At 30.0% G+C, this 17,046-nt stretch overlaps 2 protein-coding genes across 3 annotated transcripts; one reads left to right on the forward strand and one right to left on the reverse strand.

The window, feature by feature from the left end:
* Positions 1–749: 749 nt before the first annotated feature.
* On the reverse strand, positions 750–5,047 carry LOC100267231 (E3 ubiquitin-protein ligase SINAT2). Of its 2 annotated transcripts, none has more exons than XM_002285623.4 (4): positions 4,737–5,047; positions 2,239–2,538; positions 1,497–1,883; positions 750–1,241 (listed from the first exon to the last, which is right to left on the reverse strand). In XM_002285623.4, the coding sequence occupies exons 2-4, from the start codon at positions 2,455–2,457 to the stop codon at positions 921–923; spliced, it is 927 nt and encodes a 308-aa protein (XP_002285659.1). In that variant the 5' UTR covers positions 2,458–2,538; positions 4,737–5,047; the 3' UTR covers positions 750–920. The 2 variants fall into 2 exon arrangements, with proteins under 2 accessions (XP_002285659.1, XP_010651339.1); XM_010653037.3 differs by having other exon boundaries at positions 4,222–5,039.
* A 6,306-nt stretch (positions 5,048–11,353) lies between these two features.
* Positions 11,354–12,418, forward strand: LOC100250058 (uncharacterized). The gene has a single exon (XM_002285621.5). It carries the CDS (start codon positions 11,888–11,890, stop codon positions 12,167–12,169), a length of 282 nt encoding a protein of 93 aa, XP_002285657.1. The 5' UTR covers positions 11,354–11,887; the 3' UTR covers positions 12,170–12,418.
* Positions 12,419–17,046: the final 4,628 nt, after the last annotated feature.

Below are 17,046 nucleotides of genomic sequence, written 5' to 3' on the forward strand. Positions count from 1 at the left end.
TGACAAGGTTTATGAGGATTGAATGTGTTTTTGGTTCTATTATGTGTATAAAAACATTTTAGTAATTGCATAAGGTTGCATAAGGGTTAGTAAATTGTATATTTGGACTAAACTAACTGATTAATTGTAACCCTATTGGATTAATTAATCAATGAAAACTCTTATTGGCTTAAATTTGATGACCTAAGCTTAAGGTGGGTTCAAGTCACTTAAGTTAAATAGGAAACCTATAAATACCCCTTTATGGGTTAGGACTTCATCTTCTTCTACATTTTTTTCACTGTACGTTTTAGAGAGAGAGAGAACCCTAACCTCCTCCCTCCAAATTTCCATCATATGAGTGCCTAACTTTAAGGAGTCATTAGACTTCGATGGTTTGCAAGATCTCAGATGATGCCCACGAATATAAAAATCATCTTCACCATAAGAATTTGATCTAAGAACATCCAAATTTGAGATAAACACTCTTAACTCATAGATCTAGATCCTGAAAAAATTTTAAATGCTTTGTTTCTAGTGTATATAGGATATAATAGCCCTAGGAATAGTTTCATACACCAAACAAAATTCAGGCTCGAAATTTCCATCATTTTGATCCGTAAAGGGCATGATACTATTTTATATTTAAAAAAAGTAATTTCTTTGAACTTATTCCTAAGTGATTTTGACTTTTCAAGCACTTTTTCCTCTTTGACATTATCAAGTCACCTTACATTTTTTTGAGTTCATTTGCAAAATTCCCTTTGAGATTCATCGAATGCATAAATATTCTTAATTATATAAAAAAATACACAAAATAGTACCACGTTGTCCCACAAGTAATCTATGCCTAATCATTTACACAATACCACATGAATCTTTTAGCATCCCCATCAACTAATAATGAAACAAAAAAAATGTCGTCTCCCTGCACTTAACCCTCACTGCTCTTTCCAAATACGGCCGGCCACCTTCAGCTTCAGTTGCTGCCTCTCGCCACCAGAGAAGAAAAGTGCTAACTTTCTCTGAATAACGAGTCCATCTTGGCTGTCCCGAACCATTTTATGGCTATCGCGAATGCTCCTGGGAACTCCTTGCCATATTAGCTTTCTGCCATATCCGCCTACCTCAAGACTATAGCTGAACTTCCTTGCTTCATTTTCGTCGCCCATGAACCGCAAAAAGGCCATGTAAACAGGTGCCATTCCCAGATGGAATGCCTCAAAGTGTAAGCAGAACTGCCTGCCAAAACAGTTGAAAACCTGCATAGAATAAAATAATTTTTGAGTTTGATATATTGAGTAGTTTTTATCCAAGATACAAGCAAATGATCCTGTATAGCCTTTTTTTTTTAAAGGGTTATTGCTAGGCTTGGAGCAGTTAACAATCATTCAAACCAAAATAGTGGTAACGTGTTTTCTTTTTCTTTTTCGTTCAGCTTCTCAGCAACCAAACATAAGCTAAATAACATAATGTAGCAAGAAAGTCATCCATTATGTGTGTGAGAGAGGTCTTACAGTCAGCATCCATGTGGCATTTTCGACTTCTTGGGGATTGGATTTGACATATCTGTGGTTGAAAGTACACCCATCATGCATATCAACCTTGTGATCATCCTTGAGGTGCATGACAAGGAGCGGAATATCGCCAGTGACAGAACACTCAGCCCCAGCATACGGGCAGCTGTATGGGCGAAACTGGCAGTTTTGTTCATGCTTGAGCTTGCTGTAATATGGGAAAATATCATGACAACCGAAAATTTGGTATCTGCATGGAAGTTCCAGTGATTCCGCAATTTTTTCCAAAGCCAAACACCTTATATTCCCTAGCTCAAAGCGACAAGTTGGGCAACAGTTGTGCACTCTGGCCTTGCAGTTGGAACATAAAGTGTGGCCATTTGGACACTACATGGAGAAATCATTAAGGAGCCATTAGAACATAAGTTATTTGCTTATGGTGAAATGTAAAACTTGAGCAGTTCCTGGAAATGAAGATGATGAAACATGATGCTGTGACTCTGTTTGTTAACTGTCAAAATAGATAGGAAAACACAGATAATGAATTCTCAGAAAATTCTGAAATTTTCACCCTGCATGACAACTCAAAACTGCCAACAGGCTCAATGCCATTTTACCTTGTTTTCATGACAATGTTCTTTAGTTTGTGTTTTCACAATATAAAAAGGTATAGATTCTTGAGGAAAATGACAATATCCAACAACTTTCTTTCTGTAATTTTCCAGGATATATGGCAGCATACCTGGTGAATAGGAGGGTGCATTAGATCCATGCAAACAGGGCATTCCAACAGCTCATGCACACCACTAGTTGATGGCATTCCATGCTTTCCACCAACACCAGTAGTTGCTTTTCTGAAAGGAGAACTTCTTAGTTCCAAATTTGCTGTTGTTACATCATAGTCTGCAAATGCAGAGCGGGACTCGCAAACTTCCTTGCAGATGCCACCTCCTGGAGCCATCTCTGTTCACCTCTCTCTTTTTCAGTTTCTAATTTCCTCAGGTGGTTCCTATCAAAAAAAATTTCCCCAAGTGGTTCTACCCTGTCATAAATAACTGATATTAGAAGTCAAATTCTATGCAAAGTTCTATCCAAAACAAAATTTTGATTCAAGTAAGGGATCATTGTAAAGAATTTACAGGATCAATGATGAAGTTCTACATAGAACAAATTTTGTTTCAAGTAAGGGATCATCATAAATTGAGAGAGAGGCATAAGATGTCAGAAGCAATAATGTATGGTTAGTGTTATTGAAGCATGTAAGAACTCACTTGAGTGGGAAGAGCAACTTCTCAGAAAAACAGGTAAGCTTCATTCTTTTGAAGAAATATAGTCATCAACAAAGTATCAAAATCTAACAGTCAGACATCAAAATTCCATGCCTGTGCCCTCTAGTTTCTAACCTCTCCCACAATTTCCTGATGTTTTCTGAACAAACTTTAATGGAACTGAAAATCTCCCTGATCCTCACAACTTTTCCCTGAGAAACCCCTTTATTTTCTCACCATTTCCATTGCTTTCTTAAACTTCCAACCAAATTTTCAGAAAACAAGGATTATCCAGAGCTGAACATAATCTAAATCACCCTTACAAAACCTCAAACATGCAAAAACCAGCAAAATATGCCAAACTCCATTTCAACTTCCATTCAGTACCATGTTACCAATTCTTTTTTTTTTTAAAAAAAAAAAAAAAAAAAAACCGAAAAACAAAAGCCAAGTCCGACCAAGAAGAAGAGAACCAAGATGAGATTTGGATCTCATGAGCCTGATTCATCAATTCTTTTGAACTTAAAAAATTATGTTCCGCTTATTAACAAACATAAATTGCCTGCAGTGACTGGATTTGGATAAATATTAACAAACATAAAAAATTTTGGCAGCTTATAGCCAGAATGCGCACATAATGTTATATGGGGTCTCTAGTTGAATCTCTCTGTACTTACAAACTCAAAATCAAAAGTCCATGTCAAGCCCCTTCATTTTCTTATCATCTCCCACAACTTTCTTACACACTTTCACTCAATTTCCAGGAAAGTAACACTTACCTAAAAATAAAACGATCCTAAAATCAACCCAACAAACTTCAAACAAGCAATAATCAGCAACATAAACCAAACCCCATTTCAAGTTTCAACTGGCACTGCACTTACAATTAACAAAAGAAACCCATAAGAAAACAAAAGAGCAGGAAAATCTAACCAGGAGCAGAAGGACTAAAATGAGATTTTGATTTCATTTGCCTGAAACATCAACCCATTTTTTGAGCTTCAATAATTGGCCTACACTTGTCCAAAAAGAAGACAAGAACAAGAATCCGTGGATTCGGAATTTGTCTAGGATGACTAGGTATGGAATAAATATGAGTTGTCAAAATACTGTCAGTTCGCAGTCATAATATTCAAATCACTAGACCCTCTTTGTACTTTAAAGATTTAAAAATCAAAAGACTTACAAGCCCAAAACCCTTTATCCCGTCCCCATGATGAACAACTTTCTCGCTCAACCAAATTTACAGGGAAAAAAATTATTTAGGCCTAAACATAACCTTAATCACCCTCACAAACTTTAAAAGAAGCAAAAATCAACAACAGAAACCAAAGCCCCATTTCACCTTCCAACCAGTATTGCACTTCTAATCAACAAAACAAACAAAGACAGTAACTGAGTAACAACACAAACTGGCCAAGAACAAAAAACACCCAGATGAGATTTTGGTCACCCACCACTTGAGCTTCAATGGTTGTGCCACGCTTTCCAGCCAATAATGAAGGTTCCAATCAACCAAAGAACCCCCCAAAACAACAAAAACTGGCCAAGAATAAGTATACCCAGATGAAATTTTGTTTCCGCAAGCCTTATTCATGAACCCGCTTGAGCTTGGCTAATTGTGCAACACTTGGAGTTCCAAACAATCAATAAAACAACCCCCAAAAAAAGCTAAAAAAAATGACCAAAAGAACACCCAGATGAGATTTTGACCCCATTTTTCTGATTCATCAACCCATTTGAGCTTCCAGAATTGAACATAAGTTGGAGTTCCAATCAACAAAATAGCCCCAAAAGAGAGCTACGGGAACAACAAACACTGACCAAGAACAAGAACACCCAAATGGGATGTTGTTTCCATAAGCCCAATTCACCAACCTACTTGAGCTCCAATAATTGTTCTAATCAACAATGAAGTTCCAATCAACAAAAAGAAAACCCACAAAAAAAGGTATATAAACAAAAAACTGACCTAGAACAAGAACACCCAGATGAGAATCTGACCCCATTTGCTTCATCATCCACCCATCCACCGACTCATCAGAGCCTTCAATAATTGTGCCACACCTGGGTCCAAAAAGAAGACAAGACCGTCATGGGTGTACCCTGAAATTGCGTGTGGTGACCGGGTATGGAAATAAATATGAACAAGAGTCAAAGATCTTGGCAGTTCCCAGCCATAATGGTCACATAATGCTCCACAATAGCCCACTGTACACCTTGCATTCGGCCTCAATTTTTTTACTTCACATTATTCATATTAAATTGCTTCTGTTGTCCTCTTTAATGGTGACTCAGTGTTGGCCTTTTCTCTTGAGTTTCCCATGAGAAAGGTAGCATTTCCCGCACGCAACGTTTGAAAATTTTTCAATTGGCCGTTGATGGGTGATGGAGAAGTGGGGTTTGTGAGGTAAAGTCCATTGAACTGGGGTGGGTTGTTGGATGTTGATTGGATGAGATTGTGTCTGGCCAATGGGAACTTGGGGTGCTTTTGGGATTTTGTGGGGTCGAGCTCATGAGATTATTGGTCAAAAGTGGCTTCCTTTTGATTGGACCACTTGACTTTTTGTAGCAAATTGGATCCCAATCCAATGAGACCTTGAAATTTGGATTCTAGGGGTTTTCATTTTTTTCTTACATCTCTTACACGTGTGTGTATGTTAGAGGCATGGTAAAGATTATCTAAATGCTTTAACTAGAAAGGATATTTGTTTAGAATTTGATGAGATTTGGTCTTTAGATTATTCATATTTGGCCAATCTATATGGATCCCATAGAAGATGTTGTTATCACAGAAAATATATCATGTTTTGGAACTCGTTCCTACATAGAGGCTAAGTTCACTGTCAAAGATTCCTTAGTTGGTTTAAGAGCGATTATGAAACATACACTTGTTAATGTTTGAAAGCGTTTTCTTATAAAAATTAGCTCTTGTTTGTTTTGATTACTTCCGATGTTATCATTTTTATAAAGAGATTAAGGTGGTGTTTATTTTTTTTTACTTAATTCTAAAAAGAACCTTAATACTTAATAGTGTTAAATATTAGGTTGTTTATTTTTGTAGTATTTTATTTCAAAATCAATATGTTATTTTTTCTATTTAGAAAAAATTATATATTTTGGGTTTTTCTATTTAGTAAAAAATTTATAATAAGTTATGAAAAAATAGAAAAACAAACAACTTAAATTATGAAAACAAATTATTTTCAGTAAAAAAACCAAAAAAATAAACACCACTTAAGTTGGGATAATTTTTTATTTTTTTATTTTGCATTTAGAAAAAAGAGTTCAAAAATACAAAAAAGTGAAAAATATCCATTTAATGTTTTCAATTGTTGCATATCTTGTATCAAATAGAAAAAAAGTTTTAGGAGTTGAATATGTACATGCTCCTCTTAATCATGCTCATGCATTTTAAAATCATGAGGGTTTTGTCATGCCCCAAAACCCACTTCAAGGGCATGACAATCATTTCACACCTCAAGCCCAAATGATCAAAGTGGAAACGACACAAACATTCGTATTGTAATTGAAAAGAAAATTATCAAATACCAAATTCCTATTCAGAGTAGTAGGACAAAATTCTAAAATCTCCAAGTATCAACTTTAAAAAAACTAATACATCAACCAGAGTGTTATTGTCCAAATAACTCCAAATTCAAATAATTTAAACGAAAAATAAATTTTAACATCTAAACAATGTCCAAAATAAAGTTTGAACTAAAATAAACCTAGTCATCACTCCTCGTCCGAACTGAGAGTACCTGAAAAATTATCAACGAAGGGGCGTGAGCTTAAAGCTCAATAAGGAACATCAATGCAGTTTCATGGATAAAACATTTTCAATCAATATTGCAAATAGGAGATATAACATATACTTATTTTCATAAAAAAACTTTTGAGTTCGAAATACTAATATATTCAAACTTTTCAACAAACTTTCTCATATCCATTTCAAAACATTTTTTCATCAAAACCAAATCAAATGCATTCAAAATATCTTACTATGGTTATCAAATAACAAATGGTGCCCAATTAGGTGGGACTTTACAAATGAGTGACTAATTTCAAATTTGTTTCATTTAAGGTGAACAAAACCAAAAGTCAACAATTATAACCCGTTGATTAGGGCCATAGAAATGTCAACAATTATAACCCGTTGACTAAAGTCATAGGAACCAAAGTCAAACACTTTATTTCATTAATTTAAACTTGCAAAACAAAATATTATATCTCCAAAATTTTCCACTTTTCATAAATAAAGTGAGAAGATTCTCAAATATACTTTTCATACAAAACACATATTTGATCCATGCAAAAAGATAAAAATAATATTTTTACACTTTTCAGAATACAATATAAAAAGGAAATTATTTCTTCGGTAAAAATTTGCATTAATTTCCCTTACCTTGAAGCACTCAAAATCTTGAAATATTTAGTATTAGGGATTCTAATTAATTTATCATTTTAAAATTATTACCATCAAATATTATTTTCAATTTCCTAAACAATAATTTATTTCCTTTTTTCTAACTTATCTAAAATAAATTTTTTAAGAATATTTATTTGCATTAAACTATTATTACTATTATTTAAATCTCCTACTGAAACTTAACAAATACCCCATGCAATTCTTTTTTTTTTTTTTTCAACATTTCAAATCCTTCATGCGCTTCTTTTATCATTTCTTTTTCCTTTTTAAAGTCAAAACTTTTAACCTCTGTACTCACAATTTTATGTAATTTTCACATCCAAAACTATATAATTTTTTTATTTTATCTAGATTCATTTATTTGAGTAATCAAAATTTATTGATCTCCATTAATAAATCAAACTATGTTCATAAATTTTTAATCTTTTTGACCTAAAAATTAATTAAACGAACTCTAATCAAAATTGAGATATTCCAAAAGAATATCTAAAGTGTTTAAAACTAATTAACGAATATAAAATATTAATTTAAAGATTAAAAATCTTATCTGAAAAATTGATTTTCAAACCCTAAACCTTAAAACCTTCAATCCTATGCTCTCTGATCTATCTGATCTCTATGTAAAAGAGTTTTCTAAATAGAGAATATATGAAAGATATAATTTATATATAGTGGTTTTAAATACGAAAAGATTTTTTTACCCTTATTAAATTACTTTAATTAATTAATAATTTTAAAATTATGATTTTACCCCTAAATTGGGTTTGGGGCATTACAGTTTAGAGTTGATAATATATATTATACTATTGAAAGTATGATTAAATCTCAATTATGTTGTGAGGGTTTGTTTGACTATGAGAATAATTGCGATATTCCACATTTTATATTAGTGATATATAGTCAAAAAATAAATGTTAATATGAATAAAATATCATATCATGTCATATTATTTGAAATCAAATATTATATTAGAAATAATTATTAGTATTTTATTTATTTATTAGACTCTACATTATTATAAAAGTATATATTTTTATATTAGAAAAGAATTCATTTTAGCTAAATAATTATAAATATATTAAAATATTTTATCACGCTATTTTAAAATTAATAAATATAATAAAGAAAAAAAGAGTAATGAATTGATGTAATACAATAATGTTATTATAGTATATAATATTGTACTATATAAAATTTTAATTATATTTTTTACCATTTAAAATAAGATCTTAAATTCAAAAAATATTTCACAAAATTTATTTTTTAATAATAGTTTTTACTTTTAGAAGAAAAAAATAAAAAATGAAAATAGAAAATAAAAACTAAAAAATGTTTTCAAACCAAAAACAAGCCTATGTATTGGGAAATTTTTTACAATTACTTAAAAAAAAAATGAAGAATCACTAAAATGATTTTTAAATTATCATTTTGTAAGTGATTTTTCATTTTCAAAAAAATCATTTTTTCTTATATCATATGTTTGCCAAAAATATTATCAAAATACATTTTTTAATTTGTATCAAAATATTAATTGGTTATATTTGAAAACATTTCCAATAAAAACATTAATAATAAAAGTATTACAAATAAAAGCATTTTAATGAGGCTTGCTCCCAAAGGAAATCTAAGTTTTTTTCATATTGATTTCTTGGTGATATTATGTTTTGATAAATGATAATTTCACATCAACTATTGTTTCAATAGTTAGGTAACCCAATAGAGGGAATTGGACTAGATTCAATTTTCAAAACATTGATATCTACCCTATGTTCGGTTGTTAAAAATTTTGAAGTGAAAAGAAGGATAAAGAAAATGGAAAAAAAAAAATATAAAAGAAATAAAAATAAATTTAAAGAGAAGAAATTAATTTTATATATTTGTTAAAATATTCATTTTACTTTTTTATTTATTTATCTTTTTATATAAAAATTAAATGATTTAAAAACATATAACTTTTTAAACCATCTTTCATATTTTCCATAGAAAAAACAATTAATTGAAACTTTTCAATTTGATTCAAGTTTCAAGATGATATATGAGGCATTAAAGTTTTTGTTTGAACTGAAACTTTCAACCATACATTATCACTTGTAATCACTATTAGGGTTGATATTATTTTCTTTTTTTTAAGTAGTAATATTAAAATTATTTGTCATTTTCGGAAAAATGTAATTAAATTGTCTTTTCAATATTTCTTATATATAATTTAAAATTTTAATAATATTTATCTAATGAGTTTTATAAATTATGAAAAATGAAAAATATGTTTAGTTTAAAAAAAGTACTAAGGAAAGAAAAAAAATGTTAAGAAAAATAATTTTTTTCTTATATGATTTATTATAAAAAAAATTGCAGTAGAAAATCAAATGTATTTAAAATTAATTAAAATTTATACATTTTAAAATTATTTAATATTTATATAATAGAAGAAAATAAGTTGAATAAGTTTGAAAAAACATATAAAATAATTTATTTATTTTGAATCTATTTTTTATTTTTCTTTATTTTTTCTTTTATTTTACTTTTACTTTCTGTTTTCTTTCTCTCAAATTTTATGAGAATCAAGTATAACCAAAAATTTTATTTCATAATGTTTTCGAAAACCATCATCAAGAAACACTCTTTAAAAATAATTCTTGAAAATAATTTTTACTTGTTTCTTAATACAAACTTTTATTTGGGAACTCAATTAAATCTAAAAAACTGTTTTCTCAACTTATTCTTTATGAAAATAATACATGGTTATATACAATATAAAATTTTCTAAAATATATTTGATAATTCTATTTTTTTTTCCTTAGAATACTCTTTAAAATACTTAAAAGTGGATTAAACTAAAAATAAAAAATAATAATAAAATAATAATAAAAAACCTGTTTTTAGAACAAATCCTTCCTAAATCATTTTTAGTAAAAAAAAATTATTAAATATATTTTTGATATTAGAAAACAAATTTCAAACCCATTCTAACTTCCCTGTATTACATTTAAATTTTTTTTTTTCATTTAATACAAACATATTTTCACATGAAGAACACTTGGCTCAACATGTTCCACTTCCAATGATTTAAAGTTATACCATTTTTCCATGTCTATAAGTCTATTCTAAAGAGTTTCTTCATGTTATTCTAGACAAAATTGTGACCCCACAAGGAAGAAAAATGTAACAAATTAAGGGTTAGGAGTTGAAACTTCAATTGTTGAGTACAAACCCAAGCTTCCTTTCTTAGAAGTTTAACAATTTCACATGGTTACAATTTTCTCATTGAATATCAACTTTCTAAGGCAACGTGTACTCATAATGTATTATTTAATTTTAGTACTATTGTAAGTCAAAATTTTCCATTAGAAGTAGGAACTTGTCAACATTTAAAACACCTATTTTTCTAAATTTTGATTTCAAATCCACGTATCGTTTTTTCATTTATTTCATTCACGTTGTCTTTAAAAACCGTCTCACTATAAAATACAATATATAAGGTTATGTTTGATTTGAAAAATTTAAGGGAAAATGTAAAGGAAAAAATAAAGAAAAAAAGTTGAAAGAAAGAAAAAGTAAAATAAAAATTAATTTTAAAATCAATAAATTATTTTATATGATTTTTTAAATTTATTTTATATATTTTCTATCATTATATAAAAATTAAATAATTTTAAAATATATAATTTTTTAAATAATGTAAATTATATTTGATTTTCTTTTATATTTTACACGATGAAATCAAACATGAAAAAACTATTTTTCTTAAATTTTTTTCTTTTCTTAATATTTTTCAGAACCAGCTTAAACCTCAAAATTTTGATGGAAAATTTTGTTATTTTCTGGTAAAAGTCCATGAAAATCTTGTTGGGAGGCCTTCTTTAACTGAATACAATTCAGGGAGGAAAACAAAAAAAAAAGCATTAAAAGGATGAGGCCTCCACTTCATTGATTGCCTCCTTTATTTAAATACAAAGCGTATACGTTAGGAAAAGTGCATGCACAGCATGAGGCTTAATGTCCAAAGCCACCTCATGACCTCACCACCACCTTTATCTTCTCCGGTTTCACACGGATGTTCCTTCTCTACATTGTTCTCCCTCCCACTCATCAATTACGTAGAACGGTAGAACACATCAAAATTTATATAGTTTTCAAAACTTTCGAAAAGTTAAAGAATACGAAAAAAAGAGGGAAATAAATTTTCCTTTTTTTTTTCTTGAAAATTTTCCGCAATTTAAAGACATCTTTCAATTATTTCTCTGCTATTAATTAATATAGACACAAAACAATAGATTTTGTGGTCCAAAAATTTCATTTTCTAGAAAGATTACTTTCACATTTCTTCGATTTTCCTTCATTTTCTACTGTAATTTTCTCCGTGAAAATGACATCACCCGTGACCCTTAGAATGATTCAAGAGGTGGGTCACAGACCAATTTATATAAAAAGAATTAATTAATTCTAATATCATCCAAAGACTCCAATGACCTCTTCAAACTGCATAATCCATATGCAGTTCTTCAAGCTTTCTGGCAGTCAAATAACAACTTCTATGCCTTCTGAGGAAAAACCCTTCCCCAGAAGTCAAATTGGCTGCTCCCAAGCAGCCTCTTCTCCTCTATAAATACCCCCCATGCATCCTTCTTATCCTCAAACCCAGTTCTCCTTCTGCATAATCTTCTTCCCCACCTGCAAATTTCCCGAGAAAAATGGCCTTAATGGACGGCTCTGTGGCGGATATGCTGATCAAGGTGGTGATGTTCGCTATCGTTCAGGGTCTGGTTTATCTGATCCTGAAGAGTTCTTCAGACGTTTTCTCAAAGAAGAATATGAGGTCTCTCAGCTTCAAGCCTGCTCGATCCGCTAGCATTCGCCGGATTCTTGCTGCCATCTCCGATTTTCCTGCAGGCAGCGAGGTGTCATCGCCATCATTAAGAGGCCTGCAGTCACCCACCGGAGAATATGACACTGCTGATGAGGATAAATCCTAAGAGTTCTTCAGCATGTCGATGCTGTTGATTATATCTGTTTGGCGTTTGTTTAGGAATTGATTCTTTTGTTCTTTTAAATGGTATTAATTTTGGGGTTTGTGTGAGGATTTGGTTTTGTATTGATTGAAATATTTTGTGCATACATAGGATTTGTGTGAATGATCATTTCTCGGGTGTAGGCTTAAAAATTGTAATTTCATGGATTCATGTGAATAATTAATTCTGGCCTGCGTCCCGACCTTTTAAATACTGGAATAGAGAAAGAGAATGAGATTTTTTTGAAGTTTTCATTCAATACCATGTCGGGTTTTTTTTATAAGAATTAGAACTCAAAAATTTGTTTTTTATAAAAATGCTTGGAAATTTATAAATCTAACCTCTTGCATATTTGAACTTGAAAAATAACTTTTTTTTTCTTTTTTTTACATAAATGTCATTCAACATTTTGATTATTTTCAAATGAATTTTAAAAGAGAATATTATTTTTATAAGCAAAAAAGACTATATTTATGTTAAAAATAGATCAATTTTTAGATTGAAAAATGTGGAGTGCTAGAATGTATTCCAAGAAGACATAAGATTCTCCTATTGTTTAGGAATCTTATAATTTTAAAATTATGGTTTAATTATAATATTAAAGGATTAACTTATAATTTTAAAATTTGAAATGTGAGTTTATTAATAAGATACAATACAATTATTTTCATATTTATAAATTTTAATTCTGATATAAAAATAACACCCTGAAGTTTTTTTAAATTTAATTTTTAGTTATTATTAATATATATTTCCAAATAATAACACTTTATTTTATAATTTCCAAATAATAATAATATCGTAACACTTTATTTTATAATTTCTAAATTTAAATTTATATTTCTTTAAAAGATTAGATAACATAATCCAATGAATTGAGAGATTTTTAGATATGTCCCGTATGTTGTTATAGTCGTGCATTTCTAAAATTTTTAAAATTTAAGATAAAAAGTGATGGATTTGTTGTTTTCATATTGGTGATACTCAAAATAATTTTTTTGGATTTTTATTTTTGATCATTTTACTTTGGTGAACATATATTTTTTTTTTAAGAATTCAATAAAAGTTATCAATTGGAGTAATTAACTAATTATACTCGATACTTATTTTGTATTTTTTTTTTTTTTAAGGAAAAGTGAGTTTTGATTCACTAATTTGAAAAAATATAGAAAAATAGACCTCAAATTTTATAAATTAGTTTTATTTTCATCCATTTAAAAACTATTTTAAAATAAATTTTACCATACATGGATTTTGAAAAATAAATTTTGAAACTTTGACAACACCTAGAGTTGTTTGGGAACTATTTTTAAAAACAATTTCTTTTTTCTTCAAAACAAAAAAAAAAAATGTTTTCAAGTTTCTTGAAAACAAAAAGGTGTTTTTAAGACTCGAAAACATGATTAGTAATTTAAAAAAATAAATAAATAGCTTCTCATGAACTTGTTCTGATTTTAATTGTTTTCTAATTTTTTTAGTAATTTTAATTATTTTTTAGAAATTGTTTTAAAAAATAATTATTGATTGAAACCCTTTTAAAATATATTTGAAAACAAAGAATACAAATTAAGAATATTTTAAATTCTCAAACAGATTTTTATTGTTGGAAATATTATAGAACTATTTTAAAAAATATTCTTAAAAACTGTTTTTGAAAATCATTTTTAAAATTTTTCCCAAACAAGCCTCAATTGTAAATTGGGCTGAGCTGGGCACTGTATTGGATCATTCACCCAAAATAAACCTAATTGGGTTGCCTTGTTCAAGTTTGCTTCCTCTTTTGAGGTGATCCACCTTCACTTCCGCATCCACCAATAGGCATATGTTCCAGAATCAATCCAACCAAACCAAACACCTCAACTGGGAAGGTTTTTGAAACTTTTGTGATGGATTAATGAATAAAATTAAAAGAACTGAAAAGGGTTGTCTCTCCAGATACAGCCATTACGTGGGCAATCTTCACAAGTTCAGATGTGGGGCAAAGAAATTTTTCTCAAGCAGAAAATGAGAGATTGACTCTAATTCTTCAGATTGCATTGAGATAAGTATTTTGTGTTAGATTAATTTTTGTAATTAATCTATAATTTGGGCCACACGTGTAAATAATTAAAATGTGTGTGCTATCATTTAATTAAGCCTAAATATAGTGATCTAATTAATAATTGATTAATTGGCTTAAGGGTATAATTGTCATGAGATTATTGTGTAGATACCATTAGACAATTATTATTTCTATGAGGGGCAGAAATATAATTGTGATAAAATTAAAACTGCCCTAGCGGTTTATAAATAGGGTTATGGTCCCCATTCTACGACTACGTATTCCAATTTCTGAAAATCCTCTCAGAGAGAAATTGACACAGAATCTAGTGGCTAGAATTGGAAAACCATCTCAAAGGGTTTTCTTCCTATAAGGTTTCTTCTTCAATGGATTCAGGTATGCTTCCGCTATTATTTTTCTACTCATTGTTTTTAATCAGGAGATTCCAGTATATATGAAATTAGGGTATTTACCTTGTTAACTATTCCAGTATATATGAAATTAGGGTATTAATCTTGGTTGATTTTAACAAGACTATACCAGTATATATGAAATTAGGGTATTCATCTTGGTTGAATTTTAACAAGTGGTATCAGAGCCTACTCCTTGATTAATTCTTTGAGTTATTATTTTAATATATGTCAATGGATTAATATTTATGAAATATTGAGTTGATAAATTTTTTTTTTTATTAAAATTATTATTATTATTATTATTATTATTATTATTATTTAATAGCATTTTATGATATTAATATTTAAGTTATTGATCTAGCATTTTAAATAGGCTAATTAAAGCGGAAAATCACCAAAGTGACATCTTCCGTGTAGATTAGTCTGTTCGGGGTGTTAGATATTTGTGTGTATGTGATTCATGCGGGTATTGACTGGCCCAAAGGAAAGTTAATATTTGGTCAAATTGCATACATACTTGTGGTGATAAATATGTGATGATTATAAAGGTAACTTAATGTGAATAATAAATCAATCCAAAGATAGATTTATTATTTGACATAACTTATCATCAATGTTTGATCACTACAACAAGAGTACCACTTACAGTTAATATTACTGTCCAAAGACTTGATATTAATGTTGTGCTAGGTATCTTGAAATGTCATAATTTGCTTTTAAATTTAAAGATTATGTGTTTAATTGCTTATTTTATGTGAGCATGATGGTTTATTTGATTCATTTTATTTTGTTCTCGATTCAGCTTTTATATCAACTACTTCTATATCTGCCAACATCAATAATGTCCCTATGGTAAATGGGACTAATTTTAAGGACTGGAAAGAGAATATGATGATTCTCTTAGGCTGCATGGATATAGACTTGGCCTTGAGAATGCCCAAACCTGATGAACTCAATGAGCAAAGTACTCAAGAGGATGAGGTTTATTGGGGTAAGTGGGAACGTTCAAATAGGCTAAGTCTTATGATCATGAAGCGCGGCATTCCAGAAGCTTTCAGGGGTGCGGTAACCGATGAGGTTACTAATGCCAGTGACTTCCTTGCGGAAATTCAGAAACGTTTTGCCAAAAACGATAAGGCTGAAACGAGCACGCTTTTAGCAAGCTTGATTTCAATGAAGTATAAAGGCAAGGGTAATGTTCGGGAGTACATCATGGAGATGTCTCATCTTGCTTCAAAACTTAAGGCTTTGAAACTCGAGTTATCTGATGATTTACTCGTGCATTTGGTTCTCATCTCTCTTCCTGCACAATTTAATCAATTCAAGGTCAGTTATAACTGTCAAAAGGATAAATGGACTCTTAATGAGCTCATTTCATTTTGTGTGCAAGAGGAAGAGAGATTGAAGCAAGACAAGACCGAAAGTGCTCATCTGGCTAGCACTTCTAAGGATAAGGGCAAACGAAAGAATAAGGATAATAAGGTTGCTGTTTCTAATGGTCCAGAACAAAAGAAACAGAAAGTTGAGGTAACATGTTTCTTCTGTAATAAGCCTGGACATACTAAGAAGGAATGTACCAAGTATGCTGCTTGGCGTGTTAAGAAAGGTATGTTTCTTACTTTGGTCTGTTCTGAAGTTAATTTAGCTTCAGTATCTAGAAACACATGGTGGTTAGATTCTGGTGCTACTACTCACATTTGTGTTTCTATGCAGGGTTGCCTGAGTTACCGAAAACCAAGTGATGCTGAAAGATGCATCTATGTCGGAGACGGTCAGTCGGTAGAAGTAGAGGCAATAGGGCACTTTAGATTATTATTGAAATCTGGTTATTTTTTGGATTTAATAGATACTTTTATTGTACCGTCTTTCAGACGGAATTTAATTTCAGTTTCTGTTTTGGACAAATCAGGTTATTGTTGTTCATTTGGAAACAATAAATTTACATTATCTATTAATTCAAATGCTGTAGGAACCGGTTTACTTAATGTTTATGATAATCTATATTTGTTGGAAACTGTTCCGTCCTATAATGAAACCTTGCATGTGGAATCACGAGGTACAAAACGTAAATTGAATAAAGATAATTCGGCCTCATTGTGGCACAAACGCCTAGGTCATATCTCTAAATCTAGAGTTGAGCGACTTGTGTCCAATGGGATTTTGGATTCACTTGACTTTTCAGATTTTGATATTTGTATTGAGTGTATTAAAGGAAAACAGACCAAAACAAAGAAATTAGGTGCCAATAGAGCTACAGACGTCTTAGAATTAATTCATACAGATATCTGTGGACCATACCCTACGACATCTTGGAATGGTCAACAGTACTTTATAACATTCATAGACGACTACTCAAGATATGGCTACCTATTTCTTATACATGAGAA

Source organism: Vitis vinifera, chromosome 6 (assembly GCF_030704535.1).
Source record: "Vitis vinifera cultivar Pinot Noir 40024 chromosome 6, ASM3070453v1".
Taxonomy (NCBI): domain Eukaryota; kingdom Viridiplantae; phylum Streptophyta; class Magnoliopsida; order Vitales; family Vitaceae; genus Vitis; species Vitis vinifera.